The sequence below is a fragment of the Anguilla rostrata genome, chromosome 4 (assembly GCF_018555375.3).
Source record: "Anguilla rostrata isolate EN2019 chromosome 4, ASM1855537v3, whole genome shotgun sequence".
In the NCBI taxonomy this organism is placed as follows: domain Eukaryota; kingdom Metazoa; phylum Chordata; class Actinopteri; order Anguilliformes; family Anguillidae; genus Anguilla; species Anguilla rostrata.
In genome coordinates, this window is record NC_057936.1 from 2,835,529 (window position 1) to 2,858,074 (window position 22,546).

The 22,546-nt window shown below is 49.5% G+C and overlaps 1 protein-coding gene across 7 annotated transcripts; it reads right to left on the reverse strand.

Annotated features, from left to right (window-relative positions):
• Positions 1 to 580: 580 nt before the first annotated feature.
• Positions 581 to 22,288, reverse strand: mllt1a (MLLT1 super elongation complex subunit a). Of its 7 annotated transcripts, none has more exons than XM_064330080.1 (12): positions 22,033 to 22,288; positions 14,611 to 14,791; positions 13,540 to 13,622; positions 9,231 to 9,374; positions 8,271 to 8,396; positions 4,972 to 5,667; positions 3,826 to 3,913; positions 3,173 to 3,284; positions 2,659 to 2,758; positions 2,197 to 2,265; positions 1,393 to 1,464; positions 581 to 1,144 (listed from the first exon to the last, which is right to left on the reverse strand). In XM_064330080.1, exons 1-12 carry the CDS (start codon positions 22,042 to 22,044, stop codon positions 1,016 to 1,018), a joined length of 1,812 nt encoding a protein of 603 aa, XP_064186150.1. In that variant the 5' UTR covers positions 22,045 to 22,288; the 3' UTR covers positions 581 to 1,015. The 7 variants fall into 7 exon arrangements, with proteins under 7 accessions (XP_064186150.1, XP_064186149.1, XP_064186145.1 ...); XM_064330079.1 differs by having other exon boundaries at positions 2,188 to 2,265; XM_064330075.1 differs by having other exon boundaries at positions 2,188 to 2,265; positions 3,802 to 3,913.
• Between the last annotated feature and the right edge of the window lie 258 nt (positions 22,289 to 22,546).

A 22,546-nucleotide genomic window follows, 5' to 3' on the forward strand; every position in this document is an offset into this window, starting at 1 on the left:
AGTACATTCATGTTTCAAGGATTTCCTAACTGACATCGATCGCAGCTATCAAAAAATAATTGTAAAATATCAGTATAAAAATAAAATACAAAAAAAAAAAAAAAAAAAAAAACAAAAACAAAACAAAAATATGCCCATTCTGTGACCAGGTGACTATGGCTGCATCTTGTCCCCCCCCCCCCCAAAGTCAATTTTGGAGCTCCCCCTCCCCCTCCACCACAACCCGATAGCCCTTTCACCTCACAAAGACTTGGGAACTGGGGGTAGGAGGGAAGTGTAAGTGGGAGGGGGGGTACAGATAAGGGTCAGCAAAAGGAGGAGGGAGGGGCACCTGAACGGCACTGGAATGAAATTTAGGCGGCCAGCCGACGGTCGACCGACAGCGGAACAGCCGGACCCCTCCTGGACCCGTCCGGCTCCTCCGAAAAGCAGACAGACCTGCCAGTGAGGAACGCCGGGGGGGGGGCTGGGGGGGGCGCCGGCTCAAGCTTTGGTGCAAAGTATCAAAATTCAACAGGTCTTGCCTACACTGCCCCCCCCCCCCCCACCGCCCCACCGCCCCACCGCCCCCTCCCCCACATCGGCCCACCGCTGACCCCGTTCTCCACACAAACAGACAGACATGCAAACAGGGGGTCTGAAGGATATTCCTTACAGAAAAAATAGACTCCTGCTGAGAGCAGAAGAGGGAGGTGCAGCGGGGGGGGGGTGGGGGGGGGCAGGACGGAGTGGGAGGGGGAGAGAGAGTATCTGAGCTCCACAGTGCAGCACACAGACCCTCAGGTCCGAACACGAGTCCGCTCGCGGTCCAGTCCGGTCCGGTCCAGGTGCACCTGCCAAGGTGAGGAGTCCCGACAGGGGCACCCCACCTGCCCCCCCCCCAAAAAACCTCCTCTTCTCCAACACACCCAGGCAGTTCAGCCACTCAGATTCCCCCCCACTCACCCTGCTCTACACACAGGCGGGATGAGGAGGAGAAAGCCCCGCCCCCTTTCCCCCCCACGGGAACTTCCTGTCACGTGGCAGTGGCTTCCAGGTAGCTCTGTAGTTTACGGACAGTTGACTCGTCCAATGAAAAGAGGTCAAAGTCAAAGGTGGTGTTGGTGACGTTGAAGTGGCCGGTCTCTTCAATAAGATTCACAATCTGCAGGGAGAGGACAGGAAACAGGAAACAGCTGAACAGGTATCCAATAGCAACAGCACACACATAGGCACTTACATTACAAAAAAAACAGCAGCCTGACCATAGAAAAGACGACAAACACGCTTGCACACACCAATACACCAACACACCCACAAGCACAAACACACACACACACACACACACACACACACACAACTCACACACACACACACAGATTCTCACACACACACACTCACACACACACACACCTGCTGTAGAATGTTGCGCTCTCTCAGAGCCATCAGTCTGCGGTGGAGTTCCACCAGTTCCTCTGTGTAGGCCTGGGGAGAGAGCATTGCATTATGGGAGTTGTAGTATACATAATTTACCCAACTTGCTTATAGCTGTGTGACTAAGCTTTCACCCGACTGCTCTTTAATTGGTGCAGCACGGTTCTTTAAATTACATTTTTACTTCTTATAAATTTTTATCAGTGTTTTCCTCATCTGTGCATTATACTGTTTATTTTTACATTTCTGTGTATACATGCTGTTTTGTCCTGCAACAAAGGACTGAATAAACCATTATTATTATGACATAATTATTATTACTGCTAGTAGTCGTAGTAACAGTAATGACTGCAGGCGCAGCAGCAGGTAGTAGAAGTAGCAGTAGTGCTAGTAGTATTAGTAGTAGCACTATGAGTAGTATTAGTAATAGTACTAGTAGTAGTACTATTAGTAATAGTAGTCATAGTATTAGTAGTAATAGTAGACAGCGAGTATTAGCAGTAGATAGTAAGCAGCAGTAATAACAGTAATGCCTGGATTAGTAGATTATTAGTAGTATTAGCAGTAGTAGACAGCAAGTAGTAACAGTAGATCATAAGTAGTAATACTAACAGTATTAGTAGTATTATTAGTAGTAAGTAGGAGTAGGTACTCACTAGTAGGAGTAGTGTTAGGGTTATGGGGGCCTGTCACTCAAGCAGAACTCAAACAAGCCAAACATAGATGCAGAACTGAACGATGAAGCGAAATGTCAAAATAAAAGTCTTGATTTACCCTTCCTACCTTGTCGTACCCCTTCTTTAGCATCTTCTCAGACCTGCTGCACGGCTCAGGACTTTTCCTCCCAGACATCTGCAGAGAGAGAGAGAGAGGAGAGGAGGAGGGGGAGGGAGGAGAGGGGAGGGGGAGAGAGAGAGAGAGAGGAGGGAGGGAGGGGGGGAGGAGGAAGAGGGAGGGGAGAAAGGTAGAGAGACAGAGAGAGAGAGGGAGAGGGGAGGGAGGGAGGAGGGGAAAGAGAGACAGAGGGAGGGAGAGGGAGGAGGGGGAGACATAGATAGGGAGGGAGAGATGAAAAAAGGAAAACATCTTGTTGAAAATCATGTTTTTCACGCACACACACACACACACACACACAAACACGTACCAGCACACACACATGTACACACGCACACGCACACAGACAGACAGACAGACACACACACACACACACACACACAGTGGCCTCATTAGACCCTGTGCCCTCACCTTGTTATTGGAGGAGTTGTGTTTCTGTGGTGGGGGAGGAGGGTCTCGAACAGGCCGATGGGAACCATCACTGCTGTCACTCTCACTGTCCAGGCTCATACTGAGGGTTCAAAGGTCAAAGGTCAGTCAAATCTATCACCTGTCTGTAACATGATAAGGGCACTGATGCAGCAGACTACGCAGGCATCCTAAACCCAAAACTCACTTTCCGTCTGAACAAGCACTTTGAGCTGCTCCTTTCTTTGTATGAAACGTGTCCTACAAAATCTGCCCAAGTTTATTATCTATTATATTCAGAAGCTACAACCACGGCGGGTCGCCATAATCTACGCAGAATAATAAGCCGCTCGCCTCTGTCAGCAAGATGCCAACAGCCAACGGAATGAGGAACAGGAACCTCGCTGCACGTGAGAGCGCCTCTTCACACAGGTCTCCCGTGGCGACCGCGCACGCCGCGCGCGGGAGGTTAAATGTGGGAGGGGCCGAGCGCGAGAGACGGGGGGGACCGACTGACCGGGAGTCGCGGTTCGGCGGGTTCGTCTTGACGTGCGTCTCCTCCTCCGAGCTGCTGTCGTCGTCGTCAGACTCCTCCGACTGCAGGTCCTCGACCATGGAGCGCAGGGGGCCTGGGGTGGGGGGGGGGGGTTACTGTCAAACCGTCGCATCGTTCAAAGGAGCCAGTCACAGCCCTGAGGCACTGCAGCAGCGCTGGGCTCTACCGTGAGCGGGTAGCGGGTAGCGTGTAGCGTGCATCGCGTAGCGTGTGGGTTAGCTTTGCGCCGCCAGGCAGCGGTTTTCCTGAACGCTGGTATTACACAAGACCCGTTGCCACAGAGCCTGTTACTGAGACCGTTAGCTCAGACACACACACACACACACTCTCTCTCTCTCACACGCACACACACAGCCTGCACCAGCATGCGCCTCACACACACACACACTCTCTCAAACGCACACACACATGCACACACACACACTCTCTCTTACATGAACACACTCACACACACAGCCTGCTCCAGAATGCATCTCACTCACACACGCGCACGTGCACATGCACACACACTCACTCACTCACTCTCTCTCTCTCTCTCTCTCTCTCTCACACGCACGCGCGCGCGCACACACGCACACACACACACACACCTGCCTGCCACTCCGAGGGCGTACCTTGGCCTTGCTTCTGCGTGGGCTCAAAGTCCGAGTCCGAGCTGGAGTCTGAGCTGCTGCTGGAGTTGGAGGGGCTGGAGGGGGCCGACTGCTTCATGGGAGAGACAAGGCCAGAGTTCAGCCACACGATTCCAGGCAGCACGGTGATGAGGTCACAATGGAGCCCCTCCTCTATCACTAAACAACACTTCCAGGTAGCACAGTCATGAGGTCACAATGGAGCCCTTCCTCTATCACTAATCATCATTTCCAGGCAGCACAGTGATGAGGTCACAATGAAGCTCCTCTCTATACTAACACACTTCCGGCAGCACAGTGATGAGGTCACAATGGAGCCCTTCCTCTATCACTAATCATCACTTCCAGGCAGCACAGTGATGAGGTCACAATGAAGCCCCTCCTCTATCACTAAACAACACTTCCAGGCAGCACAGTGATGAGGTCACAATGGAGCCCCTCCTCTACCACTAATCACATTTCCAGGGAGCACAGTGATGAGGTCACATGGAGCCCCTCTCTACCACTAATCAACATTCCAGGAGCACAGTGATGAGGTCACAATGGAGCCCTCCTCTACCACTAATCAACATCGGAATTAGGTCCAGGAGCCTCTCACAGAGCAGTGAGGTCACAATGAAGCCCCTCCTCTATCACTAAACAACACTTCCAGGCAGCACAGTGATGAGGTCACAATGGAGCCCCTCCTCTACCACTAATCAACATTTCCAGGGAGCACAGTGATGAGGTCACAATGGAGCCCCTCCTCTACCACTAATCAACATTTCCAGGGAGCACAGTGATGAGGTCACAATGGAGCTCCTCCTCTATCACTACTCATTATTTACTGGCAGCAGGTTGTGATGAGGTCACAATGGAACACCTGCTCTCTATCAACAATCAAATACGTATCTGGCACAGGTACTGGACTGGAACAGAGGAAGTGGTAGGTTGACCCAGGAACCAAACAGGCCTCCCAAAACAAAAGCACTCTTTTTTTCCCCTACTGAGCTGCACATTTGTGCATTGCACTGCCATATAAAAAGGACAAAGTGCATATATGGAAGAAAAAAAAAAAGAAGAGAGAAATGAAATTAGAGATTGGAGCGAACGTTGCCCCCCCCGGGCCCAGGCCGCCGTCCCGCTCACCTCAGATTTGGACGAGGCCTCGTCCTCTGAGTTGGACTCCTCGGACTCCGGGGGCTTCTTGTGCTCCTTCACCTCGGCCATCTCGGACTTGACCTTGACCCAGCGGCCCTTCTCCTTGGCCGCTTTCTTGTCGGCGCCGGCAGGGGGGGCCAAGGAAGAGGAGGAGGAGGAGATGCGAGGGGAGGTGCCGGTGAACGCCCCGCCGCCTCCTCCCGCGCCCTTCGACCCCTCGGACCCCGCCCCCTTCTTCGGTTTTTTGACGCTGGGTTTCGGGGACTCCACGGCGGGGGGGCGCTTGCTGGGGGCTTTGGACTCGGGCGGGCCCCCCCCCCCCCCTCCCCCTCCCCCTCCGCCCGCCCCGCCTCCCTTGGGGGACATGCCCTCCATCTTGGCCTCCTTCAGCGTCAGCTTGGGCTCCTTGAAGGCGGCCTTGGGCGGGGCCTTGCTCTCCTCCTTCACCTTGGCCTCCCCGGGCTTCTTGGAGGAGGACGAGGAGGACGAGGAGGAGGAGGAAGAGGCCGGGTCGCGGGCCGGCTTGCTGCTGTTGCTCCCGCCGTCGCGCTCGCGGTCGCCGTCGCCCTTGGACGCGGTGGTCTTGCTCTCGGAGTACTTCCGCGGACGCTCCCGGTGCTCCTTGGTCACTTTGTGAGGCCGCGGGCCCTTGCTGTTACCGCCACTGCTGTCTTTACTGGTCTCCTAGCAACAGGGGGAACGGGGGGAGGGGTGCGAGTCATTACCATCTACGGCCCTCGGATGCACCCAGGTCAGGGGTGTCCAATCTTACCCGAAAAGGGCCGCACCCACACTGGCCATTTTCGGGTGAGATTGGACCCCCCCCGACCTAGGTCATGTGATCACTGGAGACAGATGTATTCATTAAAAGCATTTAATGGGGTAATCATTTAAAATTATTCATAATTCAACTTTCATGCTGAGAAAGTTTTCAGAATGCACTGGATGTGATGCTAGGCAAAAATAAATAATGACGAAATACAAATAACAAAATCATATTTTAAAATAAACATATCTTTTACATAGTCCGGAAAGGCCTACAGATTTTGTTTGATTAGTTTCACAACTGCAAGCTTGCCGGCATAAAACTGAAAGCGAGTCCTAGAAACCATAAGATTTCTGCTGTGTACACACAGAATCTACTTTGGAGATAAAGAACAGCAACGCTAACAAAATCTCACACAGATCCAGGTCAACGTCAAAACGCTGTATCTGGAGTCTGTACTCCAAGGTCTCTAAACCAATCCCCCCCCCCCCCACAAATATCTCAGAGCACAGAAACACACATGAAGCTGGAATACTGGGATGTAAGGAGTGGATCCAATTATACTATTAAACATTCAGAGGAAACAAACACCAGGAACAGCTGAGAAAGGAACCCCAGAGAAGGGTTTCCACGGCGATTCAAGAGTGAGCCTTCACAAAACCCCCAAAACAGGAAGTGGAGTATTTCCAGTAGGCGACCTGATTGGCTACAGTGTGCTGTCAATCATTGCTTTGCATGAAGCAATGAAAAAAAAACTGCTCTCTCTCACCATACACAGGACAGTATTATGGGCCTGAGCAATAAGACAATGATGACAACAGGCAGGAAAATCACCACCAATTTTGAGGACTGATGACAACTATGAATTTACAAATTTCTCCTTTACTAGGGTTAAATCTGTACACCTACGCACCAAGTTAACGGGCAACAAAAATAAAGAAGGAACAAAGAAAACTGCAGTCCTACAAACGGACAAGAGGGCTTCCTAATTGCCTGAAATGTAAAATATCAAAACGGGAGTGCCTTGAATAGCTTTAATTTTATTAATGCGAAAAAGTACATCCAATCAATGTTCTTCTTTCCCCACAGAATTTCCAGAAAATCTAACAGAAAAAAAGGCCGACACCCATGAAGAAAGCAGCCCCTGTGAATCTGAGCCTAACAAACGGTAAATGTGTTCATTTAAGATTTCACAGCCGTGTAAAACGGACGTCCACCGAAAGGCCAGCGATGGCTGCACAGCCTATCCACCGAGCCAGAAAACATCCGTGACTAAAAGACTCAAAACAGCACTTCACAGAGATAAAGGCACAGAGATCGCTCTTCAACAATTTAAGGGTTTTTTTTTTTTACAATTTTTTCCCCCTCTTAACCAGGATACTGTGCGATGAAAGCTCAGATCAATAGATCAAAAATCACCAGAGCTATGAAATGGACCTAGAGCGTGGATTTTCTCCAAGGGAGTGAGTGAAAAAAAACACAAAAAAAGTGAGAAAGTGATCCATTTTCTTCAGAAAGGAATTCCATTTTCAATTAAGTTCTTCGCCTTTACAAACCTCTCAATCAGTCCTCTGTACGAACTAGAAAAAATATTTCTGCTTGAGATATCAACACTTTCAGGATTAAAGGTGATCGTGTTGATATCAGCTATCCCATATGCTATAATATGAAGACTGAGACACCGCAAGGAAATAGCACATTGCTGCTTATGGTTCATTTCTCTGTGTTACGGTGCTTACTGTGATCGTGCACTAATCATATTCCATCTCTAAAAGAACAACTGGTGCACAGGCTAACGCGATGTAACCGCGCTACGAGGCCAAATTCTAAATCCCAAGCCAAAGTGATGTCATTCATTTGCCAAAAAAAAACACAAAAGCCAAGGAAAATAATACTTTTTTTTTTGAAAATGCATATTAATGTTACATTAACATCATTCTGGAAAAGCAGCCAAACCACACCCGGAATATTCCAGCTGACATTAATGCGACTTTAAAGTGAGATTCTGGCCAGTTTGACAGAGAAAAGCCAGAGAAATCTGGCAACCCCGGTATGTAGGAGCGTCCGCTCCAGTCCAGGAGGACAACGAGAGTATCTGGTTCTCAGTGTCTCAGGTCCGGCTCATTCGAATGCAGCCAGGAGGCCTAAATAACCTGTTACTCCAGGTGTTGCTCTGCAGGTTTAGTGTTACCTCCAGATCCTGTAAGACCACAGCACTCTAATGACAAGACAACGCATAAAAACCAGATATTCAACCCCTTCAGGGTGACAAACAAACATCCAGGACAAGAGCAGCCAAAATGGCCACCGTCTCTCCTACATGACCGTGCAAGCTGCTCCACGTATTAACATCCAGCGTAAAAAGTGCTTCCCTGATATCAGGATTTTATATATGCATTCAGATACAGACATGTAAAAACTGGCAGCTGATTGGACACCGCACACCTAACATGGAGTCAAGCAATTCAAACCATCCTCCTCCTCCTCATTGGCCGAGCAGCTGCACAAGTGTTCCACTGACCTTTGACCCGTGGGAGTGCTTGGTCTTCTTGGGGTCGGAGAAGGCGGACAGCGGGATTGTGGGAAGCATGGGGTAGTCGGGGCTGGGCCGGGACACGGACTCCGAGCCCTCGGGGACCACCATGACCTGGGGGGGGAGCGCCGCAGGTCACACGGGCATAGCCGAATCTTGCAGCGCTCAAATCCACACGGCAGGGCACACGCGGCGTGTGTTACTGCGTTCGTCGTGACTGCGACGATGTGTGTGTGCGGTTTCACTTCATCCTGGACACACTGTCGGGCCCCCATCAGGAAATACATGTGTGTGTGTGTGTGTGTGTGTACGACGTGTGTGTGACTTCAGCTGCACGTGGTCAAGAAAGGACTTCAAAAAACACTCACGTGTTTGCACTTCCACACACACACACACACACACACAGTCTCTCTCTCTCTCACACACACACACAGCCTCTCTCTCTCTCTCTCTCTCTCACACACACACACACACACACACACAGTCTCTCTCTCTCTCTCTCTCTCTCACACACACAGTCTCTCTCTCTCTCTCTCTCTCACACACACACACACACACACACACAGTCTCTCTCTCTCTCACACACACACACAGCCCTCTCTCTCTCTCTCTCTCTCTCTCTCTCCACACACACACACACACACACACATGTCTCTCTCTCTCTCTCTGCTCTCTCTCTCTCTCACACACACAGTCTCTCTCTCTCTCTCTCTCACACACACACACACACACACACACACACACAGTCTCTCTCTCTCACACACACACACACACACACACAGTCTCTCTCTCTCTCTCTCTCACACACACACACACACACACACACAGCCTCTCTCTCTCTCTCTCTCTCACACACACACACACACACACACTCTCTCTCTCTCTCTCTCTCTCTCACACACACACACACACACACACACACCCTACCACCGCGTTCCCCTGGCTCACCCCTCCAGCTTTGAGCAGCTTGTGTCTGAATTCGCTGGTGGGGTTGTTGAAGGTGAGTTTCTCGCAGCGCAGGTGATTGACGGGCGGGTTCCCCTCCAGGTTGAGGAACAGGTCGTAGTTGAAGCACACCTTCTTCGGCTCCTCCTGCATTCACAGAGAGGACAGGGAGTGCGGTGAGGTAGAGCATCACTCAAACCACACAGGTCACAGGTACACAGGTCTAAATTCTCACAGGAAAACCGCTCTTCTCACTGAACATCACAAGTCGACATTTCCATAAAAGCCTATTACAGACAAACCAGGCCTGATGCACAAACTACCGGCAATGTCTCTAGCAGGGGACAAAAAAAAACATGACAGAAAATGTAAAAAAAAAAAAAAAAAGAAGAAGTTTGCTTTAGGCTGCAATATCACTTTTCAGTCAAACAAGTCAAACGGCTGGACAAACAAATGAAAGCAGATTCAGACCACTGTGACGGCACTACATTAACCCTCTGAAAAGCGGCTAGGCTTTCTGGAATGTTTCCTCAGAATTCTAAGCCAGTGTTCTAGAACTCCTCTGCTTTCTGTTACTAGCAGCGATTGTGACATCAGCATTAGAGTGTTCCGTTGAGAACGCTCCAATCGCACGTTTGTGATGTCACACTTTAAAGGGTCAAAAGGAGGACACCAGACCCACTCCTCCGCGCTGCAGTACTCACCATTTCTCAGTCTCTTTTCTCTCTTCCTCCCTCTCTCCCTCTCTTCTCTCAGTAGTGACACACGCTCTCACTTTCCTACAGTCCCCTATGTCCGCCCGCCATGCCACCTGTCCCTACAGTCTGCCCTTATCAGTCGGGGGAGGGGGGGCTGAGATCTAGTCCAGCCACAGCTGCAGAGTCACAGTGACACCAGCCGGTTTCACAACTCCTAATCGCACGCAAAAAACAGCAAGTGCTGATAGTCAGCTGCTCAAGTTCCCTGCTTTCAGAATACACCCCCCCCCCCCCCAGGTACCCGAACCCCAGCCGAGCGCAGGCTTCTCCACCGGAAAATTCAGAAGCAGACAGGTACACTGGTGGACCCCCTTTCCCGGAGTTCCCAGACTGGTATGGCATGGGGGCTGACATGGGGGGGGGGGGGAGCTTTTCTGTAATTAACCCCAAAAGCTCCGCCTCCTGGCTCAGGCCAAGGAAAAGCCAAAAAGCCCTGGAGGAGAGTCTGTCAAAATGGCCGCCCGGGTGACGCTCAACCCGCCAAACGAGTCGAGTCGCGGCGCAAGATCCGAAACCGTCCCGTCCCGTCCGGAGGCGGACTCAGCCCTCGAAAATCTGCACTTTCAAAAGACAGGCCGTCCGTGAAAATGTGCGCGTGTTGACCGATTTCATCCGTGTTGTGAAGAGAAGGACATCAGCAGCTTAATCTGACTACCAGCAAATCGGACGCGGACGCGTTTCAACAAAGAGAATTCTCGACAACACCAATGCGCCTCAATACAAAAATAGCAAACAAACTTTGCTGGTACTCTGCCAGCAAGTGCGGTCCGGTAATACCCACTATGAATTACACTCCATTATTTCTCATCAGAAGCAACACTAATATCCCACCAGTGCAGCCCAAATGTTCAGCTTTCATCTGATTGGTGGGTTCCTTTACACATCCAGCCAGAAACGGAAAGTATAGCCTGCAGCTTGCAATTAGGTCGTCAATCAACTTGCCGTTGCCGTGGGTGGTAAGAGATAGCGTATTTTTGGTGCGCTTTCTGTTTAGGGTAAATTAACGCAGGCCACGTCAATCTAACTGTCACAGCTGTCAGTGGGCTGCGCGCAAAATGAAAAATCAAAACAGCCATTTCTGAAAACTCAACGCCATGAGCAACAGACCCGCATTTTATTCAGACAGCGGCACGTTTTTTTTGTTCCTGCGTTGACAGCAACCTCTCCCACACAGAACACCGTACTTCCGTCATAAACAGGAGAAGCATGAAATAAATCTGTCAGAAATGGCACAGAACCGCTATGCGATACATGCTAAACCAAGCACTAAGCGTAAAAGGTAAAACACAGCGCTAAAACTGGGTCAAATGCAGCACTAAACCTGGGTCTAATGCAGCACTAAACCTGGGTCTAATGCAGCACTAAACCTGGGTCTAATGCAGCACTAAACCTGGGTCTAATGCAGCACTAAACCTGGGTCTAATGCAGCACTAAACCTGGGTCTAATGCAGCACTAAACCTGGGTCTAATGCAGCACTAAACCTGGGTCTAACACAGCACTAAACCTGGGTCTAATGCAGCACTAAACCTGGGTCTAATGCAGCACTAAACCTGGGTCTAACGCAGCACTAAACCTGGGTCTAATGCAGCACTAAACCTGGGTCTAATGCAGCACTAAACCTGGGTCTAATGCAGCACTAAACCTGGGTCTAATGCAGCACTAAACCTGGGTTAAGCAGCACTAAACCTGGGTCTAATGCAGCACTAAACATGGGTCTAATGCAGCACTAAACCTGGGTCTAATGCAGCACTAAACCTGGGTCTAATGCAGCACTAAACCTGGGTCTAATGCAGCACTAAACCTGGGTCTAATGCAGCAATAAACCTGGGTCTAATGCAGCACTAAACCTGGGTCTAACACAAACAAACCTGGGTGTAATGCAGCACTAAACCTGGGTCTAACACAAAACAAAACCTGGGTGTAATGCAGCACTAAACCTGGGTCTAACACAAAACAAAACCTGGGTCTAATGCAGTACTAAACCTGGGTCTAATGCAGCACTAAACTAAAGCTATACACATATACTATGCCACTGTACTGAACGTATAAAAAGTGTACAGAACCCGTGTCACAAAGGGTCTTAGTCTGTTTAAATTAGATCACTGACATGCGCTGACTGACCCTCACGCCAGCAGAGCATATTTACTTGCGGCAGCAAAACCTAAAAAAAGATTCACTTAAAACCTGCGCAAAACCCAGGAGGAAGTTGAGGTGACAGAAATACACGCGCGCACTTGCTCAAGAAAACCAGCGAAGAAGAATCAGACAAAGACTCCTCTCAACCGACTCTCTGAAGTCTGCCATTTTATAGTTTTTTTTTTTTAGTCAACTTTAGAGGCTAAAAAAGTAGAACATTCAGACAAAGACTGAGTGAGAGAAAGAGAGAGAAAGTAACTTTGACATGAGCAGATTCCACAGGGTTTCTCTGTAAAAGAAGTTTCTGTGGTGAAGGAGATTTTGAAGGTTTGCCGGTCATGGGTCAAACAGGCTGACATTCTGTCCTGTATATGAGTCACAGGGACCGTTTTTTTCCACTCAGTCTAGTCAAAGATCCACCACGAGATTTAAAGAGACGCAGTTCTACTCTATTCTGCTCTCTCCCTGTTCCAAGACACCCTGAACCACCCCCGCCCCCCCAACCCCCCCTTCTCCAGATTGAAACATTAAAAAGACAAAGGGGTAGAACCCCACGCCTGGCCGTATCAAATCTGTGAAGAGATCAAAGAGGCACTTTGGGATCCCTGCTGTCCCCCCCACCCCCCCACCCCTCTCCCCAGACAGGACAGGGGGGGGAGACAATCACACTCACCTCAGGAGACGGGAGCTGCCCCTCTGCTCCCTTTGCCGGATTTACTGCCCCTAACCAGCGGCTCGGGGGGTGGGGGGTGGGGGCAGGAGACCGGCGCTGCCGGGGCCGCAGTCGGCGCAATCTCACACGCACGGTCACCCCACCGGTTCCAAAGGTCCAGGACCCGCCCCCCCCCCACCCCGGTCAGCCGCTGACATCGCCCAGCGGCCCAACCCCCAGACTGTCATGGCCGACGCTGGCCTGAACTTTGGGAGCCCAGTCTCTACGGCCTTCAGCGCAAAGCTTTGGGTTATTCACCCCGAATACACGCCCAGCCAAAGATCTGAGCTGTTTCTGATTACGTAAAGTCTAAAATGCACGTGGTGTTTAACTGAATGTTTTTAAGTTGCTGCGACGATTTCATAAATGATAATTTCAACAATTAGATCAAAGCCCCCACTGGGTATTTTTTTGACATCCCTGCATATCAACTGACTTCACTGATGGATTCTTAACCCACTTTAAATTTACAAAAATAACATAAAATGCGAGAGCTGGACCAGTGGTGTAGATTTTGGAGCACTGCACTGCACCCCTATTTTTGGTGTCATTAGACTCAGACACCTCTAAATTTCGTCACCCCAATTAAAAGCCCCGATGTTCCTGTGGGAGCACACCATTTAAAGCCCCCCCCCCCCCCCCCCCCCCAGCACAGAGGGGCAAATAAACAATGAAATTCCAGAATGAGCAGGCCGGGCCCCTCACCTTATTTTTGAAGTAGACCTCAATTGGCATGAGGAACCCCGCGTACCCAGACTCCTCCACTTTATACGGCGGCTCCTTCCGCACTGCGGGCACACATCAATCACACTAATCACACATCGATCCCATCAATCACACATCGATCACATCAATCACACATCGATCACATCAATCACACTAATTACACATCGATCCCATCAATCACATCAATCACACATCAATCACACTAATCATGGATGAATCAAACAAATCACACAATCACACAATCACTATCACAATAATCACAATATCAAAATCACATGATCAATCAAACAAATAATCAATCACACTAAACAATCACATAACATCAATCAACAATTAAAATCAATCAACATCACCATCAATCACACTAATCACAGATCAATCACACTAATCACACATCAATCACACTAATCACACATCAATCACACTAATCACACATCAATCACACTAATCACACATCAATCACACTAATTAAACATCAATCACACTAATCACACATCGATCCCATCAATCACACTAATCACACATCGATCCCATCAATCACAGGTCAATCACACTAATCACGCTTAAATCACATTAATTACAGATCGATCACATTAATCACATATCAATCACATTAATCACACAATCATATATCGATCACAGATCAATCACACTAATCCCAGATCAATCACACTAATCACAAATCGATCACATTAAGCACAGATCGATCACATTAATCACAGATCGATCACATTAATCACAGATCGATCACATTAATCACAGATCGATCACATTAGTCACATTAATAGCACATTAATCACAGATATGTACGCCATAGGGAAGACTATGCTCATAATATAATTATGCATTAGGCATTGTGCTCCACACTGCAGAATGGTGACGATAGCTGCAAATTAGCTCAACTCTGTTTATTAAATGTGATGAATATTGGTGACAATGACACTAGAAAGCGGCCCCTGACTGCACTGGCGCTGGTGCAGAAGTGAACTGACACAGGAAGGAAGCTTTTTCAGCGGTGGCTCCTGCGACCACAGGGACCCGGAGACGCACCTCTCTTGGGTTTGGGGAAGCTCTCGTGCAGCCGGAACACGACCTTCTCCACGAAGTGCTGGATGTCCCCCATCTCCGGCCCCCGCACGAACACCATCCAGTCGTGCGTGAAGCCCTCCGTCGTCACCTTCTTCCTCAGCTGGGCTCGATGGCCCAGCTCCAGCTTCACCTGCACTGTGCACTGAGAGAGGGAGGGGGGGGGGAGGGAGGGAGGGAGAGAGAGGAGAGAAGGAGGGGAGAGGGGGAGGAGGGGAGGGAGAGGGATGGAAAGAGGGAGAGGAATAGGTAGGGAGAGAGAGAAAGGGAGAGAAAGAAAGAGGGAGATAGAAGGAGGCAGAGAGGAGGAAGAGAGAAAAAGAAGCAAGGAAGTGGAGAAAGAGAGGGAGTGAGAGTGTGAGAATAAAACAAGAGGGGTAGGGGAGGGGAGGAGAGAGAGACAGGGAAAGAGACAGAGAAAGAGGGAGATGGGGAGAAGGAAAAAGAAAAACAAAACGTATGACAAACTGGTCCCACAGCGAGAGAAAACACCTGCTGCACAGGGAACCCGCGGGCACCAGACACACCCATCAGAAAGCCCGCCATCACAGCCAAACCGTGCAGGACTGACAACGGGAGAGTATTTTAATGACTCAGCGCCCCCCCCCACCCCCCACCCCACCCCCACGCAGAGCCAAGCCCCGACTGGACCGGCGTCCAGACATCCTCTGTGTCTGTGACAGAACAAAAAAATTTTTTTGAAGAAAGAAGAAAGGAAGGATTTGAAGCTCATCACTGCCTCTAAGCTGGTCTCTGAGTGTTAGTGTCAGAGTGTCACACGCTCTCTCCCTCTTGGATTACCCCCCCACCCCGCCCCCCATCCCATCCCCACCCTGCCAAACCCCCCACCCCCCGACCTGTCACTCAAACCACCAGCCCCTCGGTCACAATCCACCAGCGGCTCCCGACAGCCACACTTCATTAAAACAACACAAAGGCAGCCGGCCGCTGGCTTTGTGCAGCGCAGCCTGCGACAGGGATATCATCTACACTGGGAACGGTGGCGGGGCGGGGGGGGCGGGGGCGAAAAATCACTTCATCTCCATCCAGGACGGCGAGGGAGAGGGCGAGGATTTGGCCCGGCTCTGCGGGGCTCGTGACGGGCGAGAGAGGGGAGGGATTAAGGGCTGGAATTAGGATGAGCCGGTCTGGCGCTCACGGTCGCAAAAAAAAAAACCCGCTGGCGCCCGGCCAGCTCGTGCCGCTGCGCTCCCGCGCGTAGCCACGCCCACCCACCCCCCGCACCGTCAGTCACACGGGGAGAGAGTCTCAAAGGACCCGTATCCACGGCAACGATAGCTGGAACAACGACGATAGCATCTTACATCGTCCACGAAATCGTTCATTAAACCTTTTCCGATTCAACTGAGCGCCAGTGTTAGCACGACACCTGTAGCTACGGAAGTGAGCTCGAGCCTGAACGCAGGATGTTTTTTTTTGTTTTTTTGATCACGCTCGGAGTGATTTTTAAGCACGCGTCTTTTGAGAATAAAATGCGTGTGACGAATTACTGACGCATGTCATCCATACCTGCAAGACGCATGAGTGTCATTGGACGGGTGTGTACAGCAATCACCTGTTACAAGTTCAGATACATGATTTATGGTTTATTGTTATTAGTAGATACTGACAAAGCTGGGACTCAGCTTGAAAAAAGAGGGTGATGATCATAAACTGGGATGAGACAGTCATGTCACCTCACTCTCCAGTAATGTTGGAAGTATCCACCAATCACCATCAGCCATTTGACGTCACCGACATGCTGATTGGTGGAGCTCCTCTTTGGGTTCTACGCAAAATGAAACCACAACAACAGACAATGGTTGTTAGGGACGACATGGCGGCCCCATCCCCATTTCACCGTCCTTGTAAAAGCCGTAGATGAGATCTACCAGTGGGAAAGCGGGTGAAGCACCAGCCGACGGTGTCACTGTGAGCGCAGCTGCACATTTTAAGGCCCGGGACTTTGTATGAGGACCGGCACCCACAATGCTCAGTTCCCATTTGTGGCTTAGGAAAGCCAAAGTTGGGTACACAGGTGATGGACACTTCTCCAGTGAGCCCAGGTGAGTCTGCAGTGTGGAGAGGACAGGACAGGGCTGTCACCAGACTGTAGTGATGTCAGAGATGCCTCGTCCTGACAACTGGACACCTGGTACTGCCATGGACTTGTATCCTTTCCCTGTGGTCCCAAGTCCAGTTCCCCAACACAGAACTTCTTCTACCAGCATGTAGTCTAGGTTACGCACTGAAGAAGACCAAGGGCCAAAACATCATGGGCAACCCTATGTCACCTGTTCTTTTCATTTTAGCATCAAAGTAACAGTTGCTTCTTTTTTTTCTCTTCGTAACACAGAAACCGAGTTACCGTCACCGGCCAAATCTTGTGAAGGTCGCTTATCAAACACAACACTCGGTGAGGAAAGCAAGCCCTCTAATAATGCGCCATTGCCACAGAGAGAAAGAAGCACACCTCCACAAGCTGCTATCCCAGCAGGCCCTGCAGATGTGTAGGTCACCATGGAATTGCATTGTGGGAGTTGTAGTTCTAAAAGACGACACACATCACTCTGCACCAAAGACAGTCTTGGAATCTCTGTGGAGAATGGCCCCCACTGATGCAAAACTAACCGAGTGTTGAACACAGCTCCCTCTCTGAATAAGCAGGCATCGGCTCTAGCGTGACCCAGCAGGCCCCTAGCATGACCCAGCACGGCCCCTAGCGCGACTCAGAAGGGCCCCTAGCATGACCCAGCACGGCCCCTTGCGCTACCCAGCAGCAGCTCTAGCGCTACCCAGCAGGGCTCCTAGCACTACCCTGCAGGCCCCAAGCGCAACCCAGCAGCAGCTCTAGTGCAACCCAGCAAGGCCCCTAGCGCTACCCAGCAGGGCCCCTAGCGCTACCCAACAGGGCCTCCAGCGCTACCCAGCAGGGCCCCCAGCGCTACCCAGCAGGGCCCCTAGCGCTACCCAGCAGGGCCCCCAGCGCTACCCAGCAGGGCCCCCAGCGCTACCCAGCAGGCCCTCCGAGGCGGTAGCGGTAAGACAGCGGTATAACGGTGGTAAGCTCTAACTGAAAAACCGCAGCACAGGCACATGCATAGCGGGAGGCACGCCTGCCCCTCCCCCCACCCCTCCCCCCCCCCCAGCAGAGACAGACTGAGGCCTCACCCAGCCATCCTGATAAAGATCACTGCCTGAGAGACTGAGACGTACACACACACATACACACACACGCACATGCACACACTCTCTCACACATGCACACAAACGCGCACAGGCACGCACACACACACACGCTCTCTCATACACACACAAACACACACACAAGCAGGCGTGCACACACACCCACACGCTCTCTAATACACACACGCACGCAGGCACGCACACACACACATACAGTCTTTCTCATACACACAAACACACACACACACACACACACACGCAGGCGTGCACACACATTCACACGCTCTCTAATACACACACGCATACACACTTTCCCCCTCCCTACGAACACACACAAATTCAGGGAAATATTTATGGAAGGCTTGGACCGGCTCAGCGTCACACCCTCCCCAGGGCAGGCTGTGTGCCGATCCAGCAGAGCGCCGAACCAGCAGAGCTGCAGACCAGACTAGACGAGGCCCGAGTTCCGCTCCCAAATCTTCAGAGCAAGTGCCGCCGCCATCATGGCGAGATACGGCCTGGAGCCCGCAACCCCCACCCCTCTGTGCGGCTCCAGTGAAACTCAGAAGAACATTTCTACTTTCACACCAATCCCCCGCTACATTAAACATCAATCCAAATCAATCCGTTTTTAATATAGCAACTCGATTTTAATGCAATTTAAAACCCAAAAATGAGCGACAAAATGTAGCCTTAAATGCAATACAGTGAGCAAAGAAAATTTGCATATGTTTGCTTAAGCAAGTACAACAGGTCCTCTTCGCCTTTCCACACTAGGAGGGTGCAGTTTTGATCCAAGTGGGAAATTCGTTCCAAGCTCTGTTAAGTTGGCTGGGGACAGGCGTTTAACTGCAATTTTTGTCTTGCCACAGAGTAATGACTTTGTCCGGGCCGCTCAAGAACATTATTGTTTCTTTTTTCGCGACTTAAAGGTGAATTTAAAGCACAATTTCAGGTCTTTAACAGACGGAGGAATGCTTCCATCGATGACTGGCCAGTACCTCATCACCAGAGGTGGAAAATCCAGATTCAGAAAGTAAAAGACCTCCCCAGTATTTTGTTCCAGTCACCTGGTTTTGTCAATTAGCATAATTCTTCAGCCAGGAGACAGAACTAATTAGTGAAATCAGCAGGCTGACTTTTTAAGTGGAACTTTTACTTTCTGGGCCTTGGACTCACCTCTGAAGAATCCCCATAACATAGGGTTGGCCAAGGAGGGCCAGATCTGTTCCAGAATTTCATACCAACTTCTGCTCTTAATTATTTAATTAACCCAATCATTTGCATAATCTGACATTTTAGCTACATTCTGTGATGTGAACACCAGCTGGCGATTGTTCTGGTACATGTGTGTCTGCATTGTAGCACTTAATTTCAGCCTAATCTACAATTAGTCACATACTAACCGGTAGGAGCGAAAACCTGCACTGGCTCCCCAGAACTGGAGTTGCCCACCCCTGTCACAACACAATACTTGACACGTGTCCTAGAGATTTTACTGTGCTGAAGCACAGGAGTGAAAAACTAAATCTCAGGTAACTGGTCGGAACAAAACCCGGCACGGGGACAGTCGGCCCTCCAGGACCGGTATTGTTCACCCGTGAGCAAAGTTATTCTCACAGGGTGCTGCAGCGTGTTGCTTTTTTTATACCAAATGTAACGGTTTGCGTTCAAACCGAAAATTTCCAATTTTGTCGTGCTCGTTCATTCACTAAAACAGCCGCACATACTTGCAGCACCACTTAAGTCAGGCGTGGGTAAATCTGTTCTGTCGAGCTGGATTGTAAACAGGTTATTTTTTTCCCACCAATTACCTGTGGGACAGTGTGCTAATTAGCCGCACACCACTCCAATGGCAGTTCAGTCATGGATTCATACAAGGTCAGGGCAGCGTCATCAACCTTCTTCAATAAATGTCGCCAAGACATTATGTCACATCAATGATAAGGCTAATGAAATTATTAAAAGCAGAAGCTATCATTAAACCTACAAAAACTGCTTTTTTGGGATAAGGGGGGGGGGGGGCGAGTAGGCCATGAAGCATATTGCAACAAATTCACTTTGATTGACAGATTAAACATGATCATCATTGGACACCACCAGCTTCGTAACATCTCCATGTCAACCACTGAACCCTTCCCAAATCCATTTACTCCTTGCCAGACGGCTCAGATCTGAAGCAGGGTCTACTTCAGGCAGTCTCCAGGTGGTACGGCCATTTCTTACGCGATCTTGTTAAAAGATGCTACTCTGCCCTGTGCCTGTCATCAATTTCAGCAGCGTTAAGTTCTCCGAACTTTCCTTGGCTTCATAGTTGAAACTACGCTTGCTGACATTTCTACTATACGGTGAGAGGTGGATTAATTCTGAAATCACGTGATACGATACTACCGCACAAAAAGCCACTCAACTAATCCTGATTTGTCAAGGTAACCGTTTGCCCCCGAACTAATTTAGATTCCCCTTAGCAAAGGGGTTGAATGCTTGCGCAAACAAAACGTCTCAATTTTCAAAAAGAATATTAATTTCTATTCGCTTTCATTCGTTCACTTTAGGTTTATTCGTGGTGTACGGTAGGTTTTGTAGATGTGAAACAATAATCCTTATTTACAAGAGCCGTCATATGTTCGTGAGCTACGAGCCAACAGAATTAGAAAACAGCGTAGAGTTAAAAGTGGCTAGTAGAATATGTCGGGGTAGGCGAGTTAGTCGTCTCTAAGACTATAAATAGGCTACACTACTGAGGGGGAATATGATCGACAAAGCTCAACGGAAACACTTGTTAATCCATTACAACAACGTAGGCTACAACACAATCTCCCAGTTGGCACAGGGGTTAGCCTCTGACAAACAGACACAGCTACAAAATATTACAGTCGCAACGGCCATCGTTTCCCATCTTTTTCAGCGCTTCATTTTAGCATACCAGTGTTTTTTGTTTACTTTTAGCTAAGACACCTGTCATCTACTCGGATATATCGTAAAGCTCCAATGAGCTGACTAACACGGAACAGATAAATCAGGGAAGTATTAGAAGTGTTAGATAAGAGTCCAGGGCCTTTTACCCATGATAACATACCTATACCCCTTTCTTTCCCAAATTACTCCTCCCTACACTAAGAAAAGCACGCAATCACTGACACTCTCACCAGCAGACTCGTACTGAAACAATCTTACATTTCCAAAGATCAAGAGCATGAGGAGACGTTGCGTACTTGAAAAGGCATGCGCGCTTTGAAGTGCCCGGCTACAGCGAATCTAGTCTGTTCGCTAGCAATTGTAAAATCGTTGGGAAGCCAACTGCCTAATGCGGGTACTTAGCACCGATGTTAACCTAGATTACTAAAAAGTTGGATTCGCCTCGAGGATAGTTGGCCACGCTAGCGTACGCAACGAAATACAATTAATTTATCCAACAAGATAAAAACTGTTACGAGTTAAGAGTTAAGCTATGTCAGACTCAAGTAACCAAACTGTCCAATACGCACGAAAGGAATATAGGACTGTTAGGGATTTCCCGCCCTGGACTGTAAACATTCCATCATATACTTCATGCACATACCGAGAGTTAATGTTAGGTGTCCAACTAGCTAGCTGCTAACCTGCATGGGACAACCACCAGAGCAATGTTACACTACACATATCTGTACAGCGACTAACGTTACTGCACACTTTGCAACGCAGCAAGCGAGCTAACTGGCTAGCTTGTTCGCCAACTAGCCGATTGGAGCATGATAATAAACAAAAACCATGCACAGCGATAAGGCATTCCCGCTTCCCATTCTAAATATTTGTCGCCGTACCAGCACCCCCACCCCTAAATCTCTCCGCCCGCCTCCCTCCCGTGACCAGGAGAACGCAATCCTGCCACCGGCGCCTTCACTCGTCTATCGCAGCTGAAATCAATGGGCCGGGGGCTCTATTAGCTAGTTACCAGTTTCAAATTCCTGAGGCCTGAGCTTCACATAAATAGACCCAAACATGCTTCTTTTGTGTTGCTATATGCGTCTCTGTGCGACTAGCTCGCTGTATGCAAAGCCAATATATGTGTATGGCAATGTATGTGTTACGATTTCATTTTTTCCCTATCATCACAAGTAGTGTTAGCCAGCTAGCTAGCCATTTCTTTTCTGGTTGCGGATCACTAACCAGCTGTCTACTAAAAGGTATGTGCACACAGGACAGCACGGGTCGCGTTACCTGATTATCCATGATACCCTATCTTCGGTTCTTATTCTATTTTATTTACAGCGGCGTTCGGTGAGGTTGATCCCGACTCCTCATTGTGTGTCAATTTCACCCAGAAACCGGAAGCTAGACAGCACCCCTCCCCTCCCCTCCCAGACTCCGGGCATCCATCCAACACAAGAAAGCTTTCATATCCAATGGGGTAGTTTTTGGCCGAAGATTTGGCCACTGGCGAAAGACCAACCCAATTGTAATATTTCTACAGGCGGGACTTCCCTCGAATGACAGAGAGCAATGGGAACCAATCTTATCGTTTCAAATGCTTTATCATCCCCATAACATAAATGATGTATCGTACCGCTAGGTCGCGGTGGTGGGCACTGGAACTGCGCAAGAAACCAAATTTTATTGGTCCCCAAACAGAGACCTCTGCACGTTTATTGGCCCCTGCTCTGACGAGGCGGGTCTTGAGCGATTTCCAGGCATACAATGAGAAACAAGAAAACGTGGAAATGGACAAGTCTGC

Excerpts from the sequence above, each read along its gene's own strand:
- mllt1a (XM_064330074.1), bottom strand. Across the intron at positions 2,759-3,172 it reads CCGCCGAACCGCGACTCCCG|TATGAGCCTGGACAGTGAGA; the intron begins GTCAGTCGGTCC and ends TTGAACCCTCAG. Across the intron at positions 1,145-1,392 it reads AGCGCAACATTCTACAGCAG|ATTGTGAATCTTATTGAAGA; the intron begins GTGTGTGTGTGT and ends CTCTCCCTGCAG.